Source organism: Oncorhynchus mykiss, chromosome 24 (assembly GCF_013265735.2).
Source record: "Oncorhynchus mykiss isolate Arlee chromosome 24, USDA_OmykA_1.1, whole genome shotgun sequence".
NCBI classification, from domain to species: Eukaryota; Metazoa; Chordata; class Actinopteri; order Salmoniformes; family Salmonidae; genus Oncorhynchus; species Oncorhynchus mykiss.
Genome location: NC_048588.1, coordinates 18,594,459 through 18,622,284, shown reverse-complemented (window position 1 = coordinate 18,622,284; position 27,826 = coordinate 18,594,459). Strand labels below are relative to the sequence as shown.

Below are 27,826 nucleotides of genomic sequence, written 5' to 3'. Positions count from 1 at the left end.
CCTCTCCCTTCCTAAGCGTTTATCATATTTTACACTTTAACTACCACCTCTAATGATGATTATCTGCTTAATCACAGCGCTATTCTTAGACTACAGACACAGCAGATGGAGACTGCCAGGATGACCTCACCAAGAGAAATATCCTCTGTGTTTAAAAATGATAAACCGGCACAAGCACCGATTACATTTGTCCCTAGCGTTTCCAAAAGAGGTACAGAGAGGGTCTTGGGTCGCATCCAGGACATGATTTATCTTCCTCAGGTTCCATGGAGGTGTTCCAAATGACGCCATATTCCCTATATAGTGCACTACATAGGTACAACTAAGGACTGGAGATGTATTGATCTAGAGGGAAATTAGTTAACAAGGAAAAATACATTTGGTTGGACAAAGCTGTCAGGACAGAGCATACAAGCAACATGCAACAGATGCTCTCCATTTCAGACAGGGACAATAGTTCCAGACCACCTACGATTTTCACCAATGCGCTTACTGTGTGAAAGCCTGGTGTTAAGAGCAACAACACACCTGTTACTACGGCGTTCCTGTAGGGAATCCACTCCACAGAGATCAGCAACCATTACTGTTATACAACTGAGTCACCTTCCTTCGCCTCTATCTTCCCACCGGGGGTCTAGCATTAGCAATCAGCCTCTCTCTTAGCCTGGAGATAGACTTCTCTCCAATCAATCAAAACAGAAATCATTGACTCACGTTAAATAGCTCCCCTGACCACATCCCAAGCTGCATGCAAATTCCCTGGTGATTCTAGCATTACAGTTCAAATGATTTCCCCTTTCACTGTTCAAAAGACCTGTGAGGAAGACTGAGAATATATTAGCCTGGCAGGCATGTAAGCCCAATCGCACCCATGTGATAGGATAAGGCACTTTTCAGGGTGCTCACAAAGGAAGAGAGATAAGGGGAAGATGAGAGAGGAAGAAAGACAGGAAAGGGAGAGAGAGTTGAACTAAGCTCTCTGGGTGTTATCAAAGGAAAAAATGAAACTAACCTCTGGCATCGAAAAACTCCTCATCTGAGCTGTCAACAGACTCCTGTGCAATGTCCTGCATCCGCCAGTGGGAGGCACTGTGCTTGCGGGAAGCGGCTGAGGGGTAGAAAGAGAAAAACAGATCAAGTTCTATGTCAGGAGAAACGTCTATGTGCGGCATCATGTCATTATTCAAGGGCAAATTAATTATGTGAACCTATAGGTTTTTCCTTTCAGCTTCAAGTGCATTGTCTGTCTATAAACGGCAGCAGAACAATTGCATTAGCTTGTAGCGCCTTGGGCAGAGAGGCTCCATTGGCCTCCAGTGTTACAGAGCACAAATCAAGCAAACCAGAGCCCTATTTTGAAGGGGGCTCATATAAAGAAATATAAGGCTCCGAAGCAAACCAATTGAGTTCAGAGGTTCTCTATTAACCAAAAAACATTGGAGAGGGTGGCTCCATATCTAGGCAGGCTACTGTCCCTCAACAACACTCAACAACACCCAATACCTGAGATATTAAATCTATCTTCAGTATTTTTATTTATTTATTTATTTCACATTTATTTGACCAGGTAGGCAAGTTGAGAACAAGTTCTAATTTACAATTGCGACCTGGCCAAGATAAAGTAAAGCAGTTCGACACATACAACAACACAGAGTTACACATGGAGTAAAACAAACATACAGTCAATAATACAGCAAAATGTGAGCAAATGAGGTGAGATAAGGGAGGTAAAGGCAAAACAAAGGCCATGGTGGCGAAGTATATACAATATAGCAAGTAAAACACTGGAATGGTAGATTTGCAGTGGAAGAATGTGCAAGGCAGAGATAGAAATAATGGGGTGCAAAGGAGCAAAATAAATAAATAAATACAGTAGGGGGAGAGGTAGTTATTTGGGCTAAATTATAGATGGGCTATGTACAGGTGCAGTAATCTGTGAGCTGCTCTGACAGCTGGTGCTTAAAGCTAGTGAGGGGGATAAGTGTTTCCAGTTTCAGAGATTTTTGCAGTTCGTTCCAGTCATTGGCAGCAGAGAACTGAAAGGAGAGGCGGCCAAAGGAAGAATTGGTTTTGGAGGTGACCAGAGAGATATACCTGCTGGAGCACGTGCTACAGGTGGGTGCTGCTACAAAACGGAAATGTAAATGACATCGCCGAAGTCGAGGATTGGTAGGACGGTCAGTTTTACAAGGGTATGTTTGGCAGCATGAGTGAAGGAGGCTTTGTTGCGAAATAGGAAGCCAATTCTAGATTTAACTTTGGATTGGAGGTGTTTGATGTGAGTCTGGAAGGAGAGTTCACAGTCTAACCAGACGCCTAGGTATTTGTAGTTGTCCACATATTCTAAGTCAGAACCGCCCAGAGTAGTGATGTTGGACGGGCGGGCAGGTGCAGGCAGCGATCGGTTGAAGAGCATGCATTTAGTTTTACTTGTATTTAAGAGCAATTGGAGGCCACAGAAGGAGTGTTGTATAGCATTGAAGCTCGTCTGGTGGATTATTAACACAGTGTCCAAAGAAGAGCCAGAAGTATACAGAATGGTGTCGTCTGCATAGAGGTGGATCAGAGACTCACCAGCAGCAAGAGCGACATCATTGATGTATACAGAGAAGAGAGTCGTCCAAGAATTGAACCCTGAGGCATAGAGACTGCCAGACCAGAGGCCCGGACAAATATTCATAATTATGATGAATATGCCAACATACAGTAGCCTGCCTGTACACTACCTGTACAACCAATCCATGTGTATAAGAGAAAAAACATTTTCTCAATCCCCTTCTAAAATACTGTGAAACCATTGCACTTCTGAACACCAAAATAAATACAAGTTTTAATTTGAAGATTTAACCAAAATCAGTTGAAGCTGAAAAGAGTGGACTATAGAGACTGCCAGAGGCCCGGACAACAGGCCCTCCGATTTGACACACTGAACTCTATCAGAGAAGTAGTTGGTGAACCAGGCAAGGCAATCATTTGAGAAACTAAGGCTATCGAGTCTGCCGATGAGGATGTGGTGATTGACAGAGTCGAAAACCTTGGCCAGATCAATGAATACGGCTGCACAGTATTGTTTCTTATCGATCGTTAAGATATCGTTTAGGACCTTGAGCGTGGCTGAGGTGCACCCATGACCAGCTCTGAAACCTGATTGCATAGCGGTGAAGGTATGGTGGGATTCTAAATGGTTGGTAATCTGTTTGTTGACTTGGCTTTCGAAGACCTTAGAAAGGCAGGTTAGGATAGATATAGGTCTGTAGCAATTTGGGTCAAGAGTGTTGCCACCTTTGAAGAGGGGGATGACCGCAGCTGCTTTCCAATCTTTGGGAATCTCATACGACAACAATTTCGGCAGATAATTTTAGAAAGAAAGGGTCCAGATTGTCTGATTTGTAGGAGTCCAGATTTTGCAGCTCTTTCAGAACATCAGCTGACTGGATTTGGGAAAAGCAGAAATGGGGAAGGCTTGGGCGAGTTGCTGTGGGGGGTGCAGTACTGTTGACCGGGGTAGGGGTAGCCAGGTGGAAAGCATGGCCAGCTGTAGAAAAATGCTTATTGAAATTCTCAATTATAGTGGATTTATCGGTGGTGACAGTGTTTCCTATCCTGAGTGCAGTGGGCAGCTGGGGGGAGGTGATCTTATTCTCTGGACTTTGCAGTGTCCCAGAACTTTTTTGAGTTTGTGTTACAGGAAGCAAATTTCTGCTTGAAAAAGCTAGCCTTGGCTTTTCTAACTGCCTGTGTATATTGGTTTCTAGCTTCCCTGAAAAGTTGCATATCACGGGGGCTGTTCGATGCTAATGCAGAACGCCATAGGATGTTTTTGTGTTGGTTAAGGGCAGTCAGGTCTGGAGAGAACCAAGGGCTATATCTGTTCCTGGTTCTACATTTCTTGAATGGGGCATGCTTATTTAAGATGGTGAGGAAGGCATTTTTTTTAAATAACCAGGCATCTTCTACTGACGGGATGAGGTCAATATCCTTCCAGGATACCCCGGCCAGGTCGATTAGAAAGGCCTGCTCGCTGAAGTGTTTCAGGGAGCGTTTGATAGTGATGAGTGGAGGTTGTTGACCCATTACGGATGCAGGCAATGAGGCAGTGATCGCTGAGATTTTGGTCGAAAACAGCAGAGGTGTATTTAGAAGGCAAGTTGGTTAGGATGATATCTATGAAGGTGCCCATGTTTACGGCAATGGGGTGGTACCTGGTAGGTTCATTGATCATTTGTGTGAGAATGAGGCCATCAAGCTTAGATTGTAGGATGGCTGGGGTGTTAAGCATGTTCCAGTTTAGGTTGCCTAGCAGCACGAGCTCTGAAGATAGATGGGGGCAATCAGTTCACATATGGTGTATTACACAGATATCATGTGAAAAGTATGAATGCCAGTGAGTTCCTCAAATTCCCATTCTTCAGGACTAGAAAGAGGGAGTATTTAGAGAGATCCCTCAAGCTCTGTTCTTCTAAGATCAGTGTTATAAAGTAATGCCAGATAAAGTCAATAACGTTCATTAGAAATGACTTTCAGACAACCAACGATTCTTCCTTTAAGTACTATTGAATTCAAACAAGATCAATGACAAGTGAAAGTGACAAAGTAAATCATTCCATTGCGCTAACCTCCAGAGAACTGCAATGGGAGAGAAAAATGTCACCTAATTGAGTTGTGTGAGCTTTCCCGACTCTACACACAGAGAGCCAGTGTCTGAGAATCTAAGAGCCTTTACTCCACAACACAACAACACCAGGCTGCTTATGTTTGATCTCAGCTCTTTTCATACCCTCATCCCTCCATCCCTTCCTATATTATCTACTTCCAGAGGACATTTGCAGAGTACCATACTGGATGTTGAAACGCTGAGTTCATGGCTTCCATTACCATGGCACCTTCTCTGCCCTCACTGTTTTCACTCTCTCCGTCTCTCTCTCTCTCTCTCTCTCCTACGGCCCACTTCTCCTCATCGCTACACAGGAATAAATGAGCTTTTCATTTCTTACAGGACTCCATCAGGTCAAATGTTTTCACTGTTAATATCTCATTGAGGAATGGGTGTCTCAACCGTTGGAGTTCTCTATTAGAGTCATGAAATGGAGCATAGGTTAGTCTATGCTCAACCACAGCCTGGGCTAGGCCAGCACCTTTCACGACAGGACCCTTGAATTTACTTTTTTGCACTGTCTCTATGCAGTCACAGGACCCTACACACTCACACTGATACTCCAACACACATGCACAAACACCCACTTCATCATTTACTCACACACACATAATATGCACATACATTTATACTGACTCTACCCACACCCACTCACATACAATCATCATATAGTTTGCTGCTACTCTGTTTTTCATATATCCTGATGCCTAGTCACCTTACATACTGTACACATACTGTATCTACCTCTATTACTCCAATATCACCGCACATTGTAAATAGGCTACAAGATCTGACTGACCATATATGTATAGTATGCTTCCTTACTTTCTCGTGTTCCTCTTATTTCTATTTATTGCGTGTTTTTGTTCTACCTTATGTTAGTTTTAGTCCTACATTAATTACTGCATTGTTTGGGTTTGGAGCTTGTCACAGCTAATACTTACTGAAAATGGGTTTTCAGGTGTTCACCCTGGTTCATTTCATTGGACTACATTTGTTTACAGCCGAGTGTATGGAGACACACCATATGGGCCCTGGTCAAAAGTAGTGCACAATATGGAGAATATGATGCCATTTGGGACACTCTGATGATGAAAATGTAAATACTAACTATGTCCTAATGAGTAATTAATAGTGACTGCAAATAGGGGCATTAACCAAACACCTGACATATTTACACTATTCTGTAATGTATTCTGAGTGATTTCCTTTAAATCTAATTACTCTATACATTCAATACCTCATTTACACAATCAAGCATTTGGACACACCTCATTCAAGGGTTTTTCTTTATTTGGACTATTTTCTACATTGTAGAACAATAGTGAAATGAAATATGAAATAACAAATCAAAAATATATTTTAGATTCTTCAAAGTAGCCACCCTTTGCCTTGATGACAGCTTTGCACACTCTTGGCATTCTCTCAAACAGCTTCACCTGGAATGCTTTTCTAACAGTCTTGAAGGAGTTCCAGCATATGCTGAGCACTTGTTGGCTGCTTATCCTTCACTCAGCGGTCCAACTCATCCCAAACCATCTCAATTGGGTTGTGGTCGGTGATTGTGGAGGACAGGTAATCTGATGCAGCACTCCATCACTCTCCTTCTTGATCAAATAACCCTTACACAGCCTGGAGGTGTGTTTTGCGTCATTGTCCTGTTGAAAAACAAATGACAGTCCCACTAAGTGTAAACCAGATGGGATGGCGTATCGCTGCAGAATGCTGTGGTAGCCATGCTGGTTAAGTGTGCCTTGAATTCTAAATAAATCACTGACAGTGTTACCAGTAAACCACCCACACACAATTACACCTTCTCCTCCATATTTCACAGTGGGAACCACACATGCAGAGATAATCTGTTCACCTACTCTGCGTCTCACAAACACATGGCGGTTGGAACCAAAAATCGCACATTTGTACTCCTCAGACCAAGGGACAGATTTCCACCGGTCTAATGTCCATTGCGTGTGTTTCTTGGCCCAACTAAGTCTCTTCCTCTTATTGATGTCCTTTAGTAGTGGTTTCTTTGCAGCAATTTGACCATGAAGGCCTGATTCACGCAGTCTCTTCTGAACAGTTGATGTTGAGATGTGTCAGAGATGTGTCTGTTACTTGAATTCTGTGAAGCATTTATTTGGGCTACAATCTGAGGTTTAGTTAATTGCTGATTTCTGAGGCTGGTAACTCTAATGAACTTATTCTCTGCAGCAGAGGGAACTCTGGGTCTTCCTTTCCTGTGGCGGTCCTCATGAGTGCCAGTTTCATCATAGCACTTGATGTTTTTTGCGACTGCACATTAAGAACATTTTCTGGATTTACTGACCTTCATGTCTTAAAGTAATGATGGACTGTAGTTTCTCTTTGCTTATTTGAGCTGTTCTTGTCATAATATGGACTTAGTCTTTTACCAAATAGGGCTATCTCCTGTATACCACCCCTACCTTGTCACAATTGGGTCAAAACACATTAAGAAGGAAAGAAATTCCACAAATTAACTTTTAACAAGGCACACCTGTTAATTGAAATGCATTCCAGGTGACTACCTCATGAAGCTGGTTGAGAGAATGGCAAGAGTGTGCAAAGCTGTCATCAAGGAAAAGGGTGGCTACTTTGAAGAATCTCAAATATAAAATATATTTTGATTTGTTTAACACTTTTTTGGTTACCACATGATTCCATGTGTTATTTCATAGTTTTGATGTCTTCACTATTTTTACACCATGAGGAAAATAGTAAAAATAAAGAAAAACCTTAGGTGTGTCCAAACATTTGACTGGTACTGTATATTCAGTATATCCGTCTGACTTTTGTTGGTCCCTATCATCAGATGTAAAACCAGAAGTTGGAGAAGATTTACAAACAAATAAAGATAGATTCATATAAATAGAGCTCAATAATATGTGAAGAGCTTTGGGAGATTCACTTTGTATTCAGTCTCTTCTTTATAATGGAGTTCACCATAGTAAAGACTAGAAAAAGTGAGGGAAAAAACATTTTTTTTGTGTGTGGATGGTACATGGCAGTTCTCAGTACATTTTTCTGTTGTTAGAAACCTTGGCCTTGATCATACTGTGGTGCATAAATCGAGAATTGGCCCAGAAAGAACTCCTCACAAGCCATTAGGGGGAAACTCAGCACCCCTGATAATGTCCGGACCCTCTGCATCTGGGCTACTCAGAACCCATAGACATACTGTAAATCCCTTTTAATCAGGAACATACAGTAATCTCCTTATAATAAAATGCAGCTCTCTTCAGGAAAACTGCTCTGCCTGGCTCTCATTCTCTCTCTGTCTGTCGCTCCACCGTCCTGGACCTTTACTGTGATCTGACTCTTCAGTTAGCTCCGTCATCATTTTCCTCATTTTCATATTCACAAAGGTTGCATAGAACATCTCCACAATTTTGCACAATGTTCCACAATTTCCAAATAAGTCAGATTTTATGACATTCATAGCATATTTGTTTAAAGATAATATTTTTTGCTTTTGTGAACATATGTTTTTTGATGTCCCAACAGTGTTCTCACCAGATTGTTCCCACAACATAATGAAACATTCTGGGAACCTTTAAATAACACATTAAATGCGTTCTAGGAAAGTTTTTGCAACATCAGGCAAATATTTTATACCAACATTCTGTACTCAACTGGACAGTTTTTATGTTATGAGAACATTTGCTGCGCCTAACGAATGTTCTGGGAACTTTCACAAAACCAATTTTGGTTTGCTGGGTATGTTCTTTTCTTCTCAACACAGAGTAGAACGAGCACTTGGGTCTGGTTCACATGTTCACTGTACATGTATTGAATTCCACACAAACAGGGTGTAATATGTAGGATACAGAACATTTTGTATGAATGTGCTCTGACTCTGTGATTTGTGACTGTGATTTGTAGAGGGGGAAATTGTCAATTCGCAATGACAATACAATGAGTTGGCAAAATAACAGAGACAGACTTGCAACCAGGCTAGGGTAGAGGGGGGCAAAGGTAAATAATGAGGAGAGCCATCCGGTCTTCTGTGGATTGGACATACTCATTAACATCTTCTGATTTATTAAATCCCTTTTTAACACACAATTAAAATCAATTTCCACAGCCAAAGACAAATTGTGCAAAAGAGAGGTCTGGGGAACAGGGGAGGAGAGTGATCTCTCCATCAAATGTGCTAAATCGCTCAGTTGTAACCTTCCACATGGAATACCCACACACCCGCAAGATCTCATCCCTGTAGATACTTTTGTTTTGATAATAGTTTGCTTTGCAGTTCCAGGGAGACCGCAGAATGCACACGTCTTTATATAGTAACCTGCTTAATCTGCCATTTGATAAAAAATCTCACTCATTACCTACAGTATACTGCCCGGAATTCTCCCTACCTAGCAAAGGTCACATACTCTACGTCAGTGCTGAGGTTCACTACAGACATAGGCAGGGTCAGTGGTAGTGAGTTTTACATTGACAAATGACAGCCCAGTGAGGGGCAGAGAGTGTGCAGGGGTCTGCTCTATAGCTTAGCTCTGACAACAGACCTATCAGACCTCCCCTCCTGCTTTAGCATGATGCCTAATGGCCACATCTAATGGGGGAGGAGGGACTGTGAGTGTATAATATGGCACAGGACTATGGCACAGGACCAGGATTTCAACATAGACTTTTTTCCTCTGATGACGCATATCAAGAGTGAGAGTGGGGAGAAATGGCTCAAGTAGTTTTTAAATGAAATGAGCGGCATTAGTGAGCGTATGTAGGCGATGAAGTAATCCAAAAGGCATTACAGACATACTCTAAAGTATATTCCCTTATCGGTAAGTAACCACCAGCATCTGTGGTCCATATTGAAGATATTTGAGAGAGACTAACATGGGAATGATAAAAACTGTTGTAGTTTGAGGCAAAGGCTGCTACTGTAAAGTGCTGTTCTCTCTCTCTATCTATCTCTTTCTCTCGCTTTCTCTCTTTCTCTCCCTCTCTCTCTCCCTCCCCCCCTACCTCCCTCCCTCCCCAGACAGCCAGCTTCAGGCTCCCGGTTAGGTATACAGGCAGTGCTCGACAACCCAGTGCCTGTGTGCTTCCTCATGACAAACAGCCATTAAATTCTAATTAACACTATTTAGCATGCTTGAATAAATAACTGAGGTTAGGGTCTGAATTTATTATCACACGCCTGAGTAGAGTTTAGGAAACACTATGCTGCCGCAGCCTGTTGAACACTTGGCAGCACTGCTGTATAGAATAAACCTAAGATTTCACTGATGTGACATAAGATTGTAACATTAGATGATAACCGTCAGTTATTGGTGACAAATGTCTTCATGGCTCAAATATTCCATGGACAATAGGGCTATTTGAGGGCTTACATGAGGTTGCAAAAGATACATAAATAATACATGTAAGCATAAACGTTTGGCATTGTAATTTTTTTGGTAGAGTGTCAGCCAGGCATATCTATAATTTTTCTGGCAACAACGTAGTGATTGAAGTAGCAAACATGAGTGGTTGTGAGACTGAGCTCTCCCTATAAGGTACGAGAAAGAGCGAGAGAGAGAGAGAGAGAGAGAGAGAGAGAGAGGGAGGCGATGGGGGGGGGGGGGGGGTATCACTGCCTCCCCTCATCGAAGTTACAAGTTACAGCAGCTGCACATTACATATACAGACCACTTGACCACTTCCTCGTTTTGATAGTTGACAGTGCATGTCAAAGCAAAAATCAAGTCATGAGGTTGAAGGAATTGTCCATAGAGCTCTGAGACAGGATTATGTCAAGGCACAGATCTGGGGAAGTGTACCAAAATGACTGCAGCATTGAAGGTCCCCAAGAACACGGAGGCCTCCATCATTCTTAAATGGAAGTTTGGAACCACCAATACTCTTCCTAAAGCTGGCCGCCTGGCCAAACTGAACAATCGGGGGAGAAGGGCCTTGGTCAGGGAGGTGACCAAAAACCCGATGGTCACTTTGAAAGAGCTCCAGAATTCCTCTGTGGAGATGGGAGAACCTTCCATAAGGACAGCCATCTATGCAGCACTCCACCAATCAGGCCTTTATGGTAGAGTGGCCGGACGGAAGCCACTCCTCAGTAAAAGGCAGATGACAGTCCACTTGGAGTTTTCCAAAAGGCACCTAAAGACTCTCCGACCATGAGAAACAAAATTCTCTGGTCTGAATGCCAAGCGTCACGTCTGAAGGAAACCTGGCACCATCCCTACTGTGAAGCATGGTGGTGGCAGCATCATGCTGTGGGATGTTTTTCAGCGGCAGGGACTGGGAGACTAGTCAGGATCGGGGGAAATATGATTGGAGCAAAGTACAGAGATAGATTCTTAATGAAAACATGCTCCAGAGCGGTCAGGACCTCAGACTGGGGCGAAGGTTCAACTTCCAATAGGACAACGACCCAAAGCATACAGCCAAGACAACATAGGAATGGCTTCGGGACAAGTCTCTGAATGTCCTTGAGTCCTTCAGTCCACTGTCAGCCAGTCAGGTTGGCAGCTGGTAGCTGTTTGAGAAACTGAAGACATGTTTGAGGACTGAGAAGAACAGAGGAATATCCCTAATATTATTCAGCCCATCACACAGCAAAGCTGCCAGAGAAGATATACAGAATTAACCAAACTACGTAATTACTTTCTAAATTAATTTATTCAACTGCAATCATTGGTCTTGATTCTTCTTCCGCTTTCAATTTGGATCTTATCAACAAGCAGAGTTTATTATGTTGAGTATGCCTGAAAATAAATGAAGGAACAAAACTATCAGATAATTACAGTAACGATGTCAGCCGAAGCCATTAATGCAGAAAACAATGTTATCTAGGGAATGTGTTTGTCTGGGTTATTGATGGCACTGCTTACTTTCTCAAATGAGTTCTGAGGACAAAAGCTACTTGTCTGCTCAACCGTCATTTCTGTGATAATCACCATCTCGCCTCTTAAACTTTTCTTTAACAGTGAAATGGTCTTACTGGGTTGTGTTACGAACAGGAATCACAGAAGACAAGGACTGTCTGGTGTCTCTGGGCTTATTTGTCTGCAGACTGACAAAAGCCTTTGAGATTCAGACATAATAATCAACTGAAAATGTAAACAATTCAACTGTGACCAGTTCAATTTCCCGGTACATGAAGCTGAAAAGCACGGCAATGTTTCGACTTTCATCGAGGTAGAAACTAATCAGGTGGATAAGGGCCTTCGCAATGGGCACACAATGGTTCACTCAACGTTGATTCAATGTATTTTGTCAGCGTATTGTGACGTGGAAAAAATATTGGATTTGAAAAAAGGCAACAACGTAAACTGTTGTTTTGAAGGTGAAATTTCAACCACAACATAATGTTATTATCGTAACCAAATTTCAACATAGACAAAATTGGTATAAAATATGTTTAATTTGTACCTTTAAAACAACGTCAGATCTTCAATGTTATTTCCAATATAGGAAAAAAATATATAGGCTGGGCAGCACATCCTAGTGGAAAACTGATCTATCCATAGCTACGCTTTAGTCTCCCATCCAGGGTTTTAACCAAGCCCTACTTAGCTTTGATAATTGTCACTGACTATTACCAATGTGCTATCGTGAGAATGGTTGTTGAGCGATCTCCACTTAAAAATCAATATATTCACTATTGCTGTGAAAGTCATTCCAAAGGGTGTTTCACAGAGCAAATTAAATATGACCGTACTTTATCACACCAAATATCAACATTTGAAGATGTATCTTCTTCTTGGATAGTTCCAGATGGATAGTTCCATCTGTGCCAATGACTTAGTCTGGCTTTAGTCTTTAGTCTGGCTTAGTCCGTGCTCCTACACCTGCATTGCTTGCTGTTTGGGGTTTTAGGCTGGGTTTCTGTACAGCACTTTGAGATATCAGCTGATGTACAAAGGGCTATATAAATAAATTTGATTTGATTAATTCCAGTTAATATCGACTGTATTTCTGTATTTTGAAAGTTATACATCTTGAAAACGTGATTGCTGATATGCAAATCATTTTGGGACTATATCAACAATGAACTAATTAAACAAATACCAAAATATCGTTTTTGGGTGGAATTTTCCTTTAATAGGCAAAATGTATTGTTTTTCAAAAGTGAAATTGGATTGTGTTTGGTTGTGAATGTACCAAAATATCAACATTTGAAAGAGATTCATCTTCTGCTTGGATAGTTCCATCTGTGCCAATGGCAGTCTTGCTTTAATTTCAGTTTGTCTATAAATTAATAATTAATATGTTGGATTCACAACTCTATCTCAACCAAAAATCAAAGTTAAAGAATAGGACTAAATGCATTTAAAGTTTGATTTGATTTAGTCCTCTTAATTAACTTTTGATTGAGATGGAGACATGAATGCAACATATCAATTATTAATTTGTAGACAAACTGGAATTAAAGCCAGACTAAGTCACATTACATACAGTGCATTCGGAAAGTATTCAGACTCCTTGACTATTTCCACATTTTGTTACATTACAAGAGTTGACAGTTGACAGTGCATGTCAGAGCAAAAATCAAGCCATAAGGTTGAAGGAGTTGTCCGTAGAGCTCTGAGACAGGATTGTGGTGAGGCACAGATCTGGGGAAGGGTACCAAAAAATGTCTACAGCATTGAAGGTCCCCAAAAACACAGTGGCCTCCATCATTCTTAACCGGAAGAAGTTTGGAACCACCACTTCCTATAGCTGGCCGCCCGGCCAAATTGAGCAATCGGGGGAGAAGGACCTTGGTCAGGGAGGTGACCAAGAACTCGATGGTCACTCTGAAAGAGCTCCAGAGTTCCTCTGTGGAGATGGGAGAACCTTCCAGAAGGACAACCATCTCTGCAGCACTCCACCAATCAGGCCTTTATGGTAGAGTGGCCAGACGGAAGCCACTCCTCAGTAAAAGGCACATAACAGAGATGGAACTATCCAAACAGAACATAAATCTCCTACAAATGTTGATATTTTGCTGCTTTGACAACCAAACACGATCCAATATCACTTTTGAAACACAATACATTTAGCCTATTAAAGAAAAGTTCACCCAAAAACAACACTACATGACCAAAAGTATGTGGTCACCTGTTCGTCCCCCCTTTGCAGCTATAACAGCCTCCACTCGTCTGGGTGGCTTTCCACTAGATGCTGGAACATTACTGCAGGGACTTGCTTCCATTCAGCCACAAGGGAATTAACTGTGCATGCCAGTTAAGTTCTTCCACACCGATCTCGACAAACAATTTCTGTATGGACCCCGCTTTGTGCATGGGGACATTGTCATTCTGAAACAGGAAAGGGCCTTCCCCAAACTGTTGCCACAAAGTTGGAAACACAGAATCGTCTAGAATGTCATTTAATGCTGTAGCGTTAAGATTTCCCTTCACTGGAAGTAAGGGGCCTAGCCAAGCCATGAAAAACAGCCCCAGACCATTATTCCTTAAGGCAATAAATAGGCCATAATAGCGAAGTAATTACAATTTAGCAAATTAACACTGGAGTGATAGATGAACAGATGGTGATGTGCAAGTAGAAATACTGGTGTGCAAGAGAACAGAAAAGTAAATAAAAACAATATGGGGATGAGGTAGGTAGATTGGGTGGGCTATTTACAGATGGGGTATGTACAACTGCAGCGATCGGTTAGCTGCTCAGATAGCTGATGTTTAAAGTTAGTGATAAAAATATGTCTCCAGCTTCTGCAATTTTTGCAATTCGTTCCAGTCATTGGCAGCAGAGAACTGGAAGGAAAGGCGGCAAAAGGAGGTGTTGGCTTTGGGGATGATCAGTGAAATATACCTGCTGGAGCGCGTGCTAAAGGTGGGTGTTGTTATCGTGACCAGTGAGCTGAGATAAGGCGGAGCTTTACCTAGCAAAGACTTATAGATGACCTGGAGCCAGTGGGTCTGGTGACAAATATGTAGCGAGGGCCAGCCGACTAGAGCATACAGGTCACAGTGGTGGGTGGTATAAGGGGCTTTGGTGACAAAAAGGATGGCACTGTGATAGACTGCATCCAGTTTGCTGAGCCGAGTATTGAAAGCTACTTTGTAAATGGCCGAATTCGAGGATCGGTAGGATAGTCAATTTTACGAGGGTATGTTTGGCGGCGTGAGTGAAGGAGGCTTTGTTGCGAAATAGGAAGCCGATTCTAGATTTAATTTTAGATATGGCATTAAGGTGGATGCTACTATGATTACGGATAGTCCTGACTGAATCATGAATAATTATGAGTTACAAAAGCACAAATATCATTCCCCAAAAATGCTAACCTCTCCTGTTATTGTAATCGTGAGAGGTTTGCATGTCTGGGGGGTATAATATTTGTGCGTCTTCATTTCAAATCCAAAGTGCTGGAGTACAGAGCCAAAACAACAATAATTACGGAGGACACTGTACCTGCCTGAAGTGTCCTTCTATCTCCTACCTAGGGTCTTGATCAAGTGGATTTTGAAGAGTGAAAGACTGCATGTAACCCCTAAACCTCTGATGCTCTTCACTTCAAGAGGAGATCATGTTTTAAGGAGAAGCTGAAACAGAAATGCTGTATCATCATGTCCCAAGTACATATGATATGGCATATTTGGTAGAGCCTCTGCTAAAAACAAAATGGATGTTCCCATCTCCTCTTGTCAAGAAGGAATTTTCCTTACTGGTCCCCAGCTGCTTTTTGGTCATGAAAGAAAGCAGATCTCAAGTAACGATGAAGCAGATAAGAAGAATGAGTGTGAATGTAAGAAAGATTACAATAAAGTCTATATCTAGGCCAAGTTGTTTTACTGTAAAGAAACCAAAAGGATAAAAAAAGATCCTATCTACAAAGATCACTGACACAGAGATTACAGACTACAGTCAAAGGTGCAACAATATTTAATGAAAATATACCATGGAGAAATACATATTGCAGTTTGCCATCAATCTTGTACCAGCGTGTCCAAACATTGCAGGGTTCAAATCATCTTGAGCAGAACAGCGAGCATGGCTGGAAGGATGGCTGTGGCCATAGATTTGCCTTTAGCTCAGTGGGGGATAATCATTCACATCATAGTGTGACTAATAGTGTGACTATTATGACAAACTGAAAAAAGGACTCCAGTTACAGCTACTTACATTACAATTAGTCTGTAATGGTTTCAAATAAATCTATTGTCAATTATAAACTGGGGAGCAATACTTTCCTCTCAATCATATTACAGCATGCCATGAATCAACTGCACTGCAAAACTAGTGACAGAGTGAAAAGCTTCCTGTTACAATGTACCGAGAACTACTAACCTCCTAAGAACAAATTTCCCACTGGGCACAGATGTAATTTCAACGTCTAGTTTTGATTTAATTTTGGTTGAGTAATCAACTAACGTCAATTCAACAAAACATTTCACCATGTCATTGAATTTAGGTTAAAAGTTAAAAATATGAAATTCCATTACGTTGATGGCTTGTTGCAAATCCAATCAGTTTTCCATGTTGATGCAACGACATCATATTGAATTATTTTGTTGAAATGATGTGGAAACAATATCGATTCAATCAGTTCCCAGTGGTTTATGAGCTCTCAAAATGTATCTATCTATGTATCTATCTATCTATTAATCTATCTATCGCTCTCTGTCTCTCACTTTCATTCCCTTCCATTGCATCTCTCTTTACTCATCGAATCAACTGCTAATTGAGCTGATTCAATAAATTAGCAGATGCAATTGGGACATGGCTGGCATGTGATCTGGATAGGTTTCTACTATACAGAGCTGAGCTTCCTCTCCTAACACCTGGGCTGGTTCAAAATATACTATCATTGTGTATGTGTCCCAAATGTCACCCTATTATTTTGGTCAGAGCCCTGGTCAAAGGTAGTGCACTATAAAGAGAATGGGGTGTAATTTGGAACACAAACACACTGTGTTTCAGTCAGCAGTCAGTGGCGTAAGTGCATGTTACTCTAGCGAGCTGTTTTGTTCAAGTGCATTGGGAAGTCTCCCTTTTTTGTGGTATTTATAGGATCACATCTTAAAGCCGTTGTGTACTTCCTGTTGTCAAGCACTGATCAGTTTCACCTGTCTTTGTGCTTGTCTCCACACCCTTCCAGGTGTCGCTCATCTTCCCCCACTATCCCCTGTGTATTTATACCTGTGTTTTCTGTTTGTCTGTTGCCAGGTTCGTTTTGTTTCGTCAAGCCTACCAGCGGTTTTCACCTCTGCGCCTGTCTCTCATTTGTTTCTGTTTTTCCTGGTTTTGACCTTTCTGCCTGCCTTGACCCTGAGCCTGCCTTACCTCCCCGGAGCGCTTCGATGTAGACTCGGGCACCTGTCGGGCATTTCTTGCTCAGTGTTCCCTCGTCATGGAGCTGCAGCCTTCCTCCTTCCCCTCGGACCGCTCTAAGATAGCGTACCTCATCACGCTGATGTCCGGGAGGGCTCTCGCCTGGGCTACGGCAGTATGGGAACAACAGTCGGCCATATGCTTTAGTCTGGAGGGATTCGTGGTGGAGGTGAAAAAGATTTGAGCCTCCGGAGTCTGGGAGAGAGACTGCCCGGAAGCTACTCCAGCTTCGGCAGGACTCCCTCAGTGTGGCAGACTATGCAGTGGATTTCCACACGCTAGCATAGAGAATGGAGGGTGCCTGGATCCCGGAAGCGCTGTTCGACACATTCCTGCACGGATTATCGGAGGAAGTAAAGGACGAGCTTGCAGCCCGGGAACTACCGACAGATCTCAACTCACTCATCACCTTAACCATCCGGATCGACTATAAGATACGGGAACGTAGGAGTGAGAAGAGGTCTGATAGCGGTCCCAATTGCTCACTCAAGGATCCCACCTTGCATCTGATGAACTCCGGATGTTCCCGGCGTCTATGTCCCCGAGAGGATCCGAGCTTACCCGAGTTCCTCCAAGAGCCTCCGAAGACTACCGATTCACCTCTTCCCGAGCCAATGCAGGGCTAGGTTGTCTCCAGCCGACCGCGTACACAGACTTGACACCCAGAGTTGTCTTTATTGCGGTACTGCTGGTCATTTTGTGTCTACCTGTCCCTTCAAGAGACCTAGCTCATTCGTTGAAGAGAGCACTCTGGTGGGTCTTAAATATAATTGTTATAATTGTTACTTGCCCCCCTCTCCATGCCATCCTGCTGTGGGGAGTCCAAGTCCAAGTCCAGTCCAAGTCTCTCCAGGTACTCATCGACTCGGGGGCTGATATGAGTCTCATGGATGTTACCCTGGTGTCCGAGCTGGTTATCCCCACTCAACCCCTCTCCATTCCCATGGATGTTAGAGCGCTGTACAGGTGCTCTTTTGGCCGGGACACCCACCATACCACCCCCATCAACCTACGAGTGGCAGGGAACCACAGCGAGACGATCCAATTCCTGCTAGTTGAGTCTCTGCAGGTTCCCGTGGAATTGGGATTCTCTTGGTTCCAGCGACACAATCGATCTATTGACTGGGCTACTGGTGCCATCCTGGTCTGGAGCCCATTCTGCCACACTTATTATTGCCTGAAGTCAGCTCTGCCTGCCCCAGGACGTCTTACTGGGGGCTTGGAAATTGCCCCTGACCTCTCCGCCAGTCAAGCGGGGTACCAGGACCTCTGAGATGTACCAGGATGTACCATGCCAGATGGTTGGTGCGCCGCAATAGCCCCGCGGCTACACTCCCGGAAGCCGGGACCTACTTTGACCTCGGGGCAGGGGATTCCAGTACCTGGTTGACTGGGAGGGTTATGGCCCAGAGGAGAGGTCCTGGGTCTCCGCTAGGGACATCCTGCCAGGGACCCAGGCCTCATCTGAGTTCCAACGCCGGCACCCTGCTCAACAAGGTATGCGCCCAGGTAGGACGCCAGGTGGCATCCCTGGGAGGGGAGGGGGGGGGGGGGGGGGGGGGGGGGTACTGTCACACCCTGATCTGTTTCACCTGTCTTTGTGTTCGTCTCCACCCCCCTCCAGGTGTCGCCTATCTTCCCCATTACCCCCTTTGTATTTATACCTCTGTTCTGTTTGTCTGTTGCCAGTTCGTTTTGTTTCGTCAAGCCTACCAGCATTTTTCCCTCTGCTCCCGCCCTGAGCCTGCCTGCTGTCCTGCCCCTTTGCCCCACTACTCTGGATTACCGACCTCTGCCTGACCTGAGCCTGCCTGCCATCCTGTACCTTTTCCCCACTACTCTGGATTACCGACCTCTGCCTGACCTGAGCCTGCCTGCCATCCTGTACCTTTTCCCCACTACTCTGGATTACCGACCTCTGCCTGACCTGAGCCTGCCTGCCATCCTATACCTTTTCCCCACTACTCTGGATTATCAACCCCTGCCTTCCTTGATGTTTGCCTGCCCCTGTTGCTGTAATAAACATTGTTACTTCGACACAGTTTGCATTTGGGTCTTACTTGTACCCCCCTGGTTGGACATTAGCCTCCCTCCTGTAAGGCAGGTGGTGAGGGAGATTCTTAAAATGGTATTGTTTGCATTGTCAAACTAATTTCAGGGCTATCTTAATGACATTATCAAAAAGCCTGGTAAAAAGTAGCCACATCCCTAGGCAAGAGGGAGCTGGCTGGGTGAACGAGACTAGGTAAGACCGTAACTTGGCCTTATTGTATGCACTTTAATTCTGTCTCTGGTGTTCAGTTCATGAGATCACGGTCCAATCAGCAGAGACTATCAGATAAATGAAACTAACCTCAATAACTTGTTACCCTGACTTCATGGTTTTAATTACCTACATAACAAATCATTGCACCCATATAACAAAATCATCGTTGTTGGGCACAACGAAAAGAGACGTTGGGCACCCCCAAGAGTCATGTATAATTTGATACTGCTTGACTTACTAAACTGGGTGATAAGAGCCTAATGGGTATTTTATTATCATTCATCCCACGAAAAGAACCAATGTATGTCACGTCTCCCGAGTCGAGGTTAAATATATAATGGAACAGGCATGAAATATCAAAACAATTCCAAAAGCATAACTAATGCTGTCAGAGAGAGCGTTATGATGAATGCAAAAGTAGGATGGGTCTGACTGGGTCACTCTAAAGGACTCACCAGACACTCAATCTTTTATCACTCTGAGGAAAGTTGGACAAAATCTGACATGGTCTACATCCTATATTCCCTACATAGTGCACAAGTTTTGACCAGATCCCCAGGGGCCCTGGTCTAAAGTAATGGACTATATAGGGAATAGGGTGTAATTTGGGACACACACACACAACCCATGCTGTCCAAATCCCATTGCGTCACGTGTTGAAGTCCCTATAGAGCTGGACAGCACACAATCTGTCATGCGAACATTATCTAATTAAATTCATTAGACCAAAGATGGGCCCAACTATTTCACACACAGTCAAGATACTTTCTTGTGTTTTTACCTTTACCTCAAACACATTCATTAAGCTGCAACATTTATTCAGCATTCCACCGCGTCAATCACCTTCCCTTGCCACCTTCATCGCCTACCATGAGGTTTATCAAGGTGCAACTGAAGGTGATTGAGGTGGAATGCTGAATGTCATTATAAAAGGTGAACCAACTAGTCTACATTGAATTTTTAATATTTCATTAAATGCACTGAATCATGAATAGGCTATCAATTTCCATAATCAACAGAACACATCTCCCTGGGCAATGCTATATAGCAGCCTCGATATATTGCATTCCATTCAATTGTATCAATTGGTGATTTAGTAAGCAGGGGTAGACTGGCCATCTGGTATTGCAGACATTTTTTGGTGCAAAATTATCATTATTTGGTAAATAATAGGGGCCTCAAGGAAAGAAATGGGATCGTGTGGGGGCCTTAATGAAATAAATAGGCTGGTTTGGGGGCCTAGAGGAAAGAAATGGGCCAGTTTGTTACAAATCCCAGGGTCGATTTCTGGTCCCAGTCCTCCCCTGTCAGTAAGGTATTGAACCCCATGGTGATCAACTGGATACAAACCAAGTATGATGAAAATATGCAGTTAAAACACCTTCATTACAACATTCATTTAACTGTCTCATCTGCAGCTTAACGTTTTTCATCATGAATCTTGTTTTGGTGGAAGCTCTGCAGAGTGGTCCCTAGCTGGCACAGCCATAAAGTCATAAAATCTAATTTTAACCCTAACCACACTGCTAACCCTAATGTCTAACCTTAAATTAAGACACATTTTGACATTGCAGCTGGTCTATCTAAGGGGAAATAGCTCACTTCTGCCTCCAGGACAAGACTCATTACAATAAACTTCAACCTGCTTATTAACTCCTGTGTCCAGTTTTACTTTTAGACAACACAACTTCATACTGTTAAATACTTGTGAGGACAAAAAGTGTCTACTAATGATAGCCTATCCACTAACAATGTAATTTTTCCTTGAATGCAAATGATTCCTTGAATGCATGCTTGTCAACAAAGACTAATGAGCGTTTGAGTCTCTCGGGAAATGAGAAGGGTTTGCCCAAATAATTTGATATGTTCATATAATATATATAATATTATGTGCGTGTGTCTGTGTATGTGTGATTTCCAAGGTCCAAATCAAAATTTTGTGCGCGCTTTTTTTCCTGCCGTTAATGGTAAGGATGACGGTTTCACACCTTAAATGTGTCAAAATAATTGTAATTAAACATACTCAAGACAACATCGACAAAAATGATCTAAACACACCATTCGACAAACATCTCAGAGGACATGGGCTGCATTTTATTCGGATAGCCTACTGAAACATCACGCATTCCAACAGATTGTCTAATGGCAACGGGCTATAGCGCGCAGGCATCCTTCTACATGATTTAGGTCGAGACGTTGACTCATGCTACCTGTTAACCTCATAGGCTTTGACACCGGAGCAGATGTGGTAGGCTATATAAAAAGGTATTCAACCGAGCACCTTACCTTTCCCTTTCGTTTCCTTCGCCATCCCAACCTATGTGTCTCTACCAAGGTAGGTGCGGAGTCATTGGGGTGTCATTTTGTCAGATAGTTTGACCGAGTGGGCGCTCACTCACTCGTACCCGCACCTTGACGCCAGCCAGACGGAGGATAGGTAGCCCTGAGGCAGTGAGGCTGCGCTTTTTTGTCTCGTCTTGAATTCTGCAGCTGAGCTCTTCTGGTTCATCGGTGACAAGACCCACATCCAGCGGATCTGCCTCTTGTACGAAACACACTTTCAGTATTTGTATCTGTGCAGACTTCGTTACTGCCCGCTCCCCTCCACTACTGCCATATCACTACAACTGTTTCAAGAACCAGTGTTAGACTGCCTCCAGTGGCTTGCCGGTGTGCCACCGAAGGGCGTCCGTTGTATGAGGCTCTGCCTCCTGCACAGTTGGGATTCCAAGCAAAAAGAAATGAGTCCACAGTGACGCAAACTGAATTACACGGGATGTATTCCTAACCGTTGATGTGAGGTCTAGAAACAAATATAGCCATATTGGAAAATGACACATATCTACAAAATCTCACTTCTGCCTACTTAATTGTGTAGTTACAACTGGATGATTGTAGAGTAAAATAATAAAGATAAGACAACCTATAAAAGCCTATAAACAACAGACTGAGGCTAGTGTTTCAGTATGTTGAACCATAAGTATGCTGCACGCAGCAGACATGACAAATAGCTTGACACAGACTCTTTATTGACCTTAAAGACATGATGATGATAATGAATGTCTCCGAGCCACAGATGGGGGCCTAAAGGGCAAGGACTGACTCTCACCTTGTCATGACTCTAGCTTTATTTCCTGCAGCCTTGGCTCCTCCACAATGTTAGGTCAGAGACCCAGCTATAAAACATACTGGAACCAGAGTTCAACAGCATCACAGCACATTCCTCATGGTCCACAGGCGGCTCACATCACATCTTAGGCTTTGTGTGGAGTGGACTGTTGCTTTTGAGAGAAACTGTTATTAGCCACATCGATCAGATGCATGCATTAAAGGCCTGCATGATGATGATGATGATGATGGATGTAGGTTGATTCCCAAATGGCACCCTATTCACTAATAAGTGCACTATAGTTTGCACCGTAGTGCACTTTTGTCCTAGTCTGGTCAAAAGTAGTGCACGATAAAGGCAACGGGTGCCATTTCGGACACTTTCAAACTGTTATTAGATATATGGATAATCAGAAAAGTGAATAGATAAGTTAATGGATGCATTACCATTAGGGATGTAGCCTATTGTATGTGAACTGTAGAAATTAATTACAGGAGAGTATGGCTGGCTGGCTTGCTTCAGACATTCAGTGCCTAATCTATGATGTTTTATAGATTTCCCTGCTCTGACATTGTCAAACAGCTAACTCTCACAACAGGCTGTCATATCTATCAAATAATATGCTATATTGCAACCTGGTCTCAGAGCGTTAAGTATTATTCTGTATGGAAATCCGAACACTCCATTTAGTTATGATATGTTACGTTTCATATCTTATGTATTCATTTGGGGATGTCCAATACACATTTCGTGTTACAATTCGTAGTATATGTTCCAAATTTGAAAAACATACAATATGTTATGATTTTGCTAAATGTATGATACAGTATGTTACCAATTCTAGCTAGGTGGCTAGGTGACTGAAATTAGCTGGCTCGCTAACATTAGCTAAGCGAGGGGTTATTCAAATGAAATCAAATCAAAATGTATTTGTCACATGCGCCGAAAACAATAAGTGTAAACCTTACCGTGAAATGCTTACTTACGAGCCCTTAACCGACAGTGCAGTTCAAGAAGAGTTAAGAAAATATTTACCAAATAAACTAAAGTAAAAAATAATAAAAATGAACACAATAAAATAACAACGCTATATACAGGGGGTACCGAGTCAGTGTGCGGGGGCACAGGTTAGTTGAGGTAATTTGTACATGTAGGTAGGGGTGAAGTGACTATGCATAGATAATAAACAGCGAGTAGCTGCAGTGTACAAGACAATGGAGGGGAAGGGGGGGCAATGTAAATAGTCCGGTGGCCATTTGATTAATTGTTCAGCAGTCTTATGGCTTGGGGGTAGAAGCTGTTAAGGAGCCTTTTGGACCTAGACTTGGCGCTCCGGTACTGCTTGCTGTGAGGTAGCAGAGAGAACAGTCTATGACTTGGGTGACTGGAGTCTCTGACAATTTTATGGGCTTTCCTCTGACACCGCCTATTATATAGGTCCTGGATGACAGGAAGCTTGGCCCCAGTGATGTACTGGGCCTTACACACTACCCTCTGTAGCGCCTTACGGTCAGATGCCGAGCAGTTGCCATACCAGGCGGTGATGCAACCGGTCAGGATGCTCTCAATGGTGCCGCTGTAAAACCTTTTAAGGATCTGGGGACCCATGCCAAATCTTTTCAGTCTCCTGAGGGGGAATATGTTTTGTCGTGCCCTCTTCACGACTGTCTTGGTGTGTTTGGACCATGATAGTTTGTTGGTGATGTGGACACCAAGGAACTTGAAACTCTCAACCCACTCCACGACAGCCCCTTCAATGTTAATGGGGGCCTGTTCGGCCCGCCTTGTCCTGTAGTCAGATCACTCATACTGTACAGTACTGTGAGGGTTCTAGTTCTCCCTCTCTCCTGCATTTGGCCACAAGTTCTCATCAACATCACATCTTATGTCTTCTCTGGCGATGCATCTTGGAAAGTATCCTCTGGAATGTCTAATCCAACACTGGCAGTCTTCAGGAGAAGTGTCTCCACACCCTGGCAGTCTTCAGGAGAAGTGTCTCCACACCCTGGCAGTCTTCAGGAGAATTGTCTCCACACTCTGCATTCATGGCATCCAGTAAGGACATCTGGTCATGCGGATGGTGGTCATAAACCTTCCACCTCCACACTGAGAAAACCTCCTCTATGGGGTTTTTGAAGGGGGAATACGGAGGCAGGAATAGTACTGACATCCTGGAATGTGCAGCAAACCAGTCTGTGACTGCAGCAGAGCGGTGGAATGCCACATTATCTCACACAACAACGAAGGTAGGGGTGTGTCTTGCCCCTCTCTCCTCCTCTGGCACAAGTCGATTGTGCAGGTCATCCAGAAAATAAATGAGCCACTCTGTATTGTAGGGGCCAATGAGTGGTTTGTGTAACAGCAAACCATCATTGGACAGTGCCGCACACATTGTGATGTTAGCTCTTCTCTGGCCTGGGACATCCCCGGTTGCTCTCTGTCCAATCACATTTCTTCCCCTGCGGCGTGTTTTTGCCAGGTTGAATCCAACTTCATCCATAAAGATGAACGTATGTGCATTTTGCCTGGCTTCCATCGCCATTACTCTCTGTCGTGTCTTTGGCATCATTAAACTGAGGACTTATTTATCAAATAACTCTCTGTAATTATTATTACACGATTAAACTGATTCATCAAATGTAATTAACTAGGAAGTCGGGGCACCAAGGAAAATATTCAGATTACAAAGTTATAATTTTCCTAATATAACTTTTCAGATATTTTAATATCTGATCAATAGTCTTCTGATTAATGACTTATTCTTTATTTTACCTCACGTTAGTCTCATTCCAAACGTCGTAAATTGTTGGTTATCTGCACGAACCCAGTCTTCACTATGACTCATCCATACATCAATTGTCTTAAATCATTTATTTACAAACTAAGTAATTCACATAAATGCATAAACAAACAGTAGATAGTTACAAGGAAATGATAACGGAGTTTCCCTAGTGGGATAAACCGGTATCGTGGCTTGGTGGACAAAAGGGGAAGTGGGGCTCAACTGAGATGAGATACTACAAAGTTAATAATTATAACATTTGAAATGCTAATCCTTTGCACATGCACGCTCACTCATTCGGGAATAATTGCAATCAATATATATATTTACGCTCAGTGTGTCGTCAGGATCTCTGTTGAAAAGTTTGTTTCTGTTGGAGAGTTTGTCTGCCCTCTCTCTGTCGCGGTTAGAATGGATAGTTCAGAGTGACAATCATTCATGTCGTTATAGAATAGATATTTCGGCGGTTGTCGGTCTTTGCATTCAATGATACCGAATTCCTAGCTGCAGACTAGTAATTAATATCAAAGACCTGTTCTTATTCTGTCGGTATCGATAGTCTAAGAGTGTGGTATGGTTAAAAGATTCCGCCATCTACTCAAACCTCAGCTTACTTTGTTATCGAAGTAAGCTGGTCTGCAACCTTTGTCCTCTCGTAAGTGAGAGAAACATGGTCTGTTGAGAAATTCTCATGGTGGGGGTTTTATTCAGAAGAGCAGAAAAAGGATGTCTCATGATGCCAGGTCCTAACTGTGTTCATGGGGGCGTGCCAGTGACTTAAGTGAAACGTTACACAGAAATACAATTCTCTCACATTACATCATTACATAGCATCCCATAATTTCACAAATAGTTTAATCTTTCTTTCCTCATTCATCCTGTACAGCAATTAGGGAGAGGGGGATGGGCTTGCTGTACCCAAAGAGGGCAATGTCATGACATCTCTAAAATACAGTAAATCCACAGTTTTACAGTACTTTACATTATGCATAGCTGTGTATGTACCCTGTTTGGTTATTGAACAGACATCTTACTTGGACATATTGATACAGGAGTTCTTTCACACGTTCACCATTTCTCTCAAAGGGTACAGTGTACAACTGCTTCATCCTTATTTAATGTTTCTCTGGGACTCTGGCAATTATCGTTGTGCTGACCGTATTCACATTGCTAAAAGTGATATTGTCTGCCAGCACTCTGTCCCAAATTGTACACCATTTTATTGCATTGTTGCCAATTACCATGTCAACAATGGCAATTTCCTGCGCATCTGATAATATTCTTCCTCTCCCTCCTGTGGTAGACAACCTTTGAATCCTACTGAAAAACACAAAACAATCAATATATTTCAAAATGTCAGTACATGTAAAAATGTGAACATGCTGTATTGTACTGTAATACGTACTTCAATTATCATTGAAGGATGCACATCTCACCTGTTGTTTTGCCGGAAAATTCGTACTATTGATGCAACTGTTGAACGCTGCAGATTTGGTTGCACCCTTAACCGGCCTCTCTCAAAGAGAGACCATGGTTTACAACATGGTCAACAATTGTGGCCCTTATCTCATCAGAGACCACCGCTCTTGGTCTTCCTCTGCTTTGTCCTCCATGCATTCTCCCTCTCCCTGCTACTCTTCTCTCCCCACCAAGCTGTCTTCCTTTATCCATGTTTCCAAACTAAATCATTCCAAAGCCTTCCTCTTTTGTCTGTTTGGTAAGGAGACTAAAAACAGGACACTTGGGTATGCTTTCAGCTGAAATTGCAATCAGCTGTGTTTGGAATGATAAAACATGTTCTATTTGTTTCAATCTGGTTACTGCAGAAATGCACGACATTTGCCATCATTCTGTTTTGAATGTGTTTTTAACAGTTTTGGCATTTGAAAATATGTGCTGCAAATATATAGTTTTGCAGGTGGTGGAGTATGAATGAGAACAGAGTTCATGGATTTCGGAGAATGTGGTCATTGAATGCATTTTGTGTGAAAGCAATTGAAAAATGTTCAGTTTGGTCCACAGACACTTCTGTTTTGACAATGTGACTTCAGTTTTGACCAATGCATGTTAGCAATTGAAAAAAAATATGTAATATCATATTAATCCCTATATATAGAAATCGTATTACCAAAGGTCACTCATGTTCCCGACCCAAACCCTTTCAACAGAAAACAAGATAGTGTACTATAACACGAAAAATAGTACATTCCCAAACCTGAAAAACTCATTATAGGTTCCCAACTGAATACAACCTGAAAAACTCATTATAGGTTCCCAACCTGAATACAACCTGAAAAACTCATTATAGGTTCCCAACTGAATACAACCTGAAAAACTCATTATAGGTTCCCAACTGAATACAACCTGAAAAACTCATTATAGGTTCCCAACCTGAATACAACCTGAAAAACTCATTATAGGTTCCCAACTGAATACAACCTGAAAAACTCATTGTAAATTGCCAACTGAATACAACCTGAAAAACTCATTGTAGATTCCCAACTGAATACAACCTGAAAAACTCATTATAGGTTCCCAACTGAATACAACCTGAAAAACTCATTATAGGTTCCCAACCTGAATACAACCTGAAAAACTCATTATAGGTTCCCAACTGAATACAACCTGAAAAACTCATTGTAAATTGCCAACTGAATACAACCTGAAAAACTCATTGTAAATTGCCAACTGAATACAACCTGAAAAACT

At 42.6% G+C, this 27,826-nt stretch overlaps 1 protein-coding gene across 4 annotated transcripts in view; it reads right to left on the bottom strand.

The window, feature by feature from the left end:
• Window positions 1-21,881, bottom strand: part of pitpnm3 (PITPNM family member 3) — a 130,983-nt gene extending 109,102 nt beyond the window's left edge. For all 4 annotated transcript variants that reach the window (XM_036961372.1, XM_036961373.1, XM_036961371.1 and 1 more), the window contains exons 1-2: window positions 21,513-21,881; window positions 1,013-1,108 (exon numbers count right to left, since the gene is read on the bottom strand). In XM_036961372.1, coding sequence (XP_036817267.1) covers window positions 1,013-1,108; window positions 21,513-21,537 — 121 coding nt within the window. In that variant the 5' untranslated portion in view covers window positions 21,538-21,881. The remainder of the gene's footprint in view (window positions 1-1,012; window positions 1,109-21,512) is intronic.
• Window positions 21,882-27,826: the final 5,945 nt, after the last annotated feature.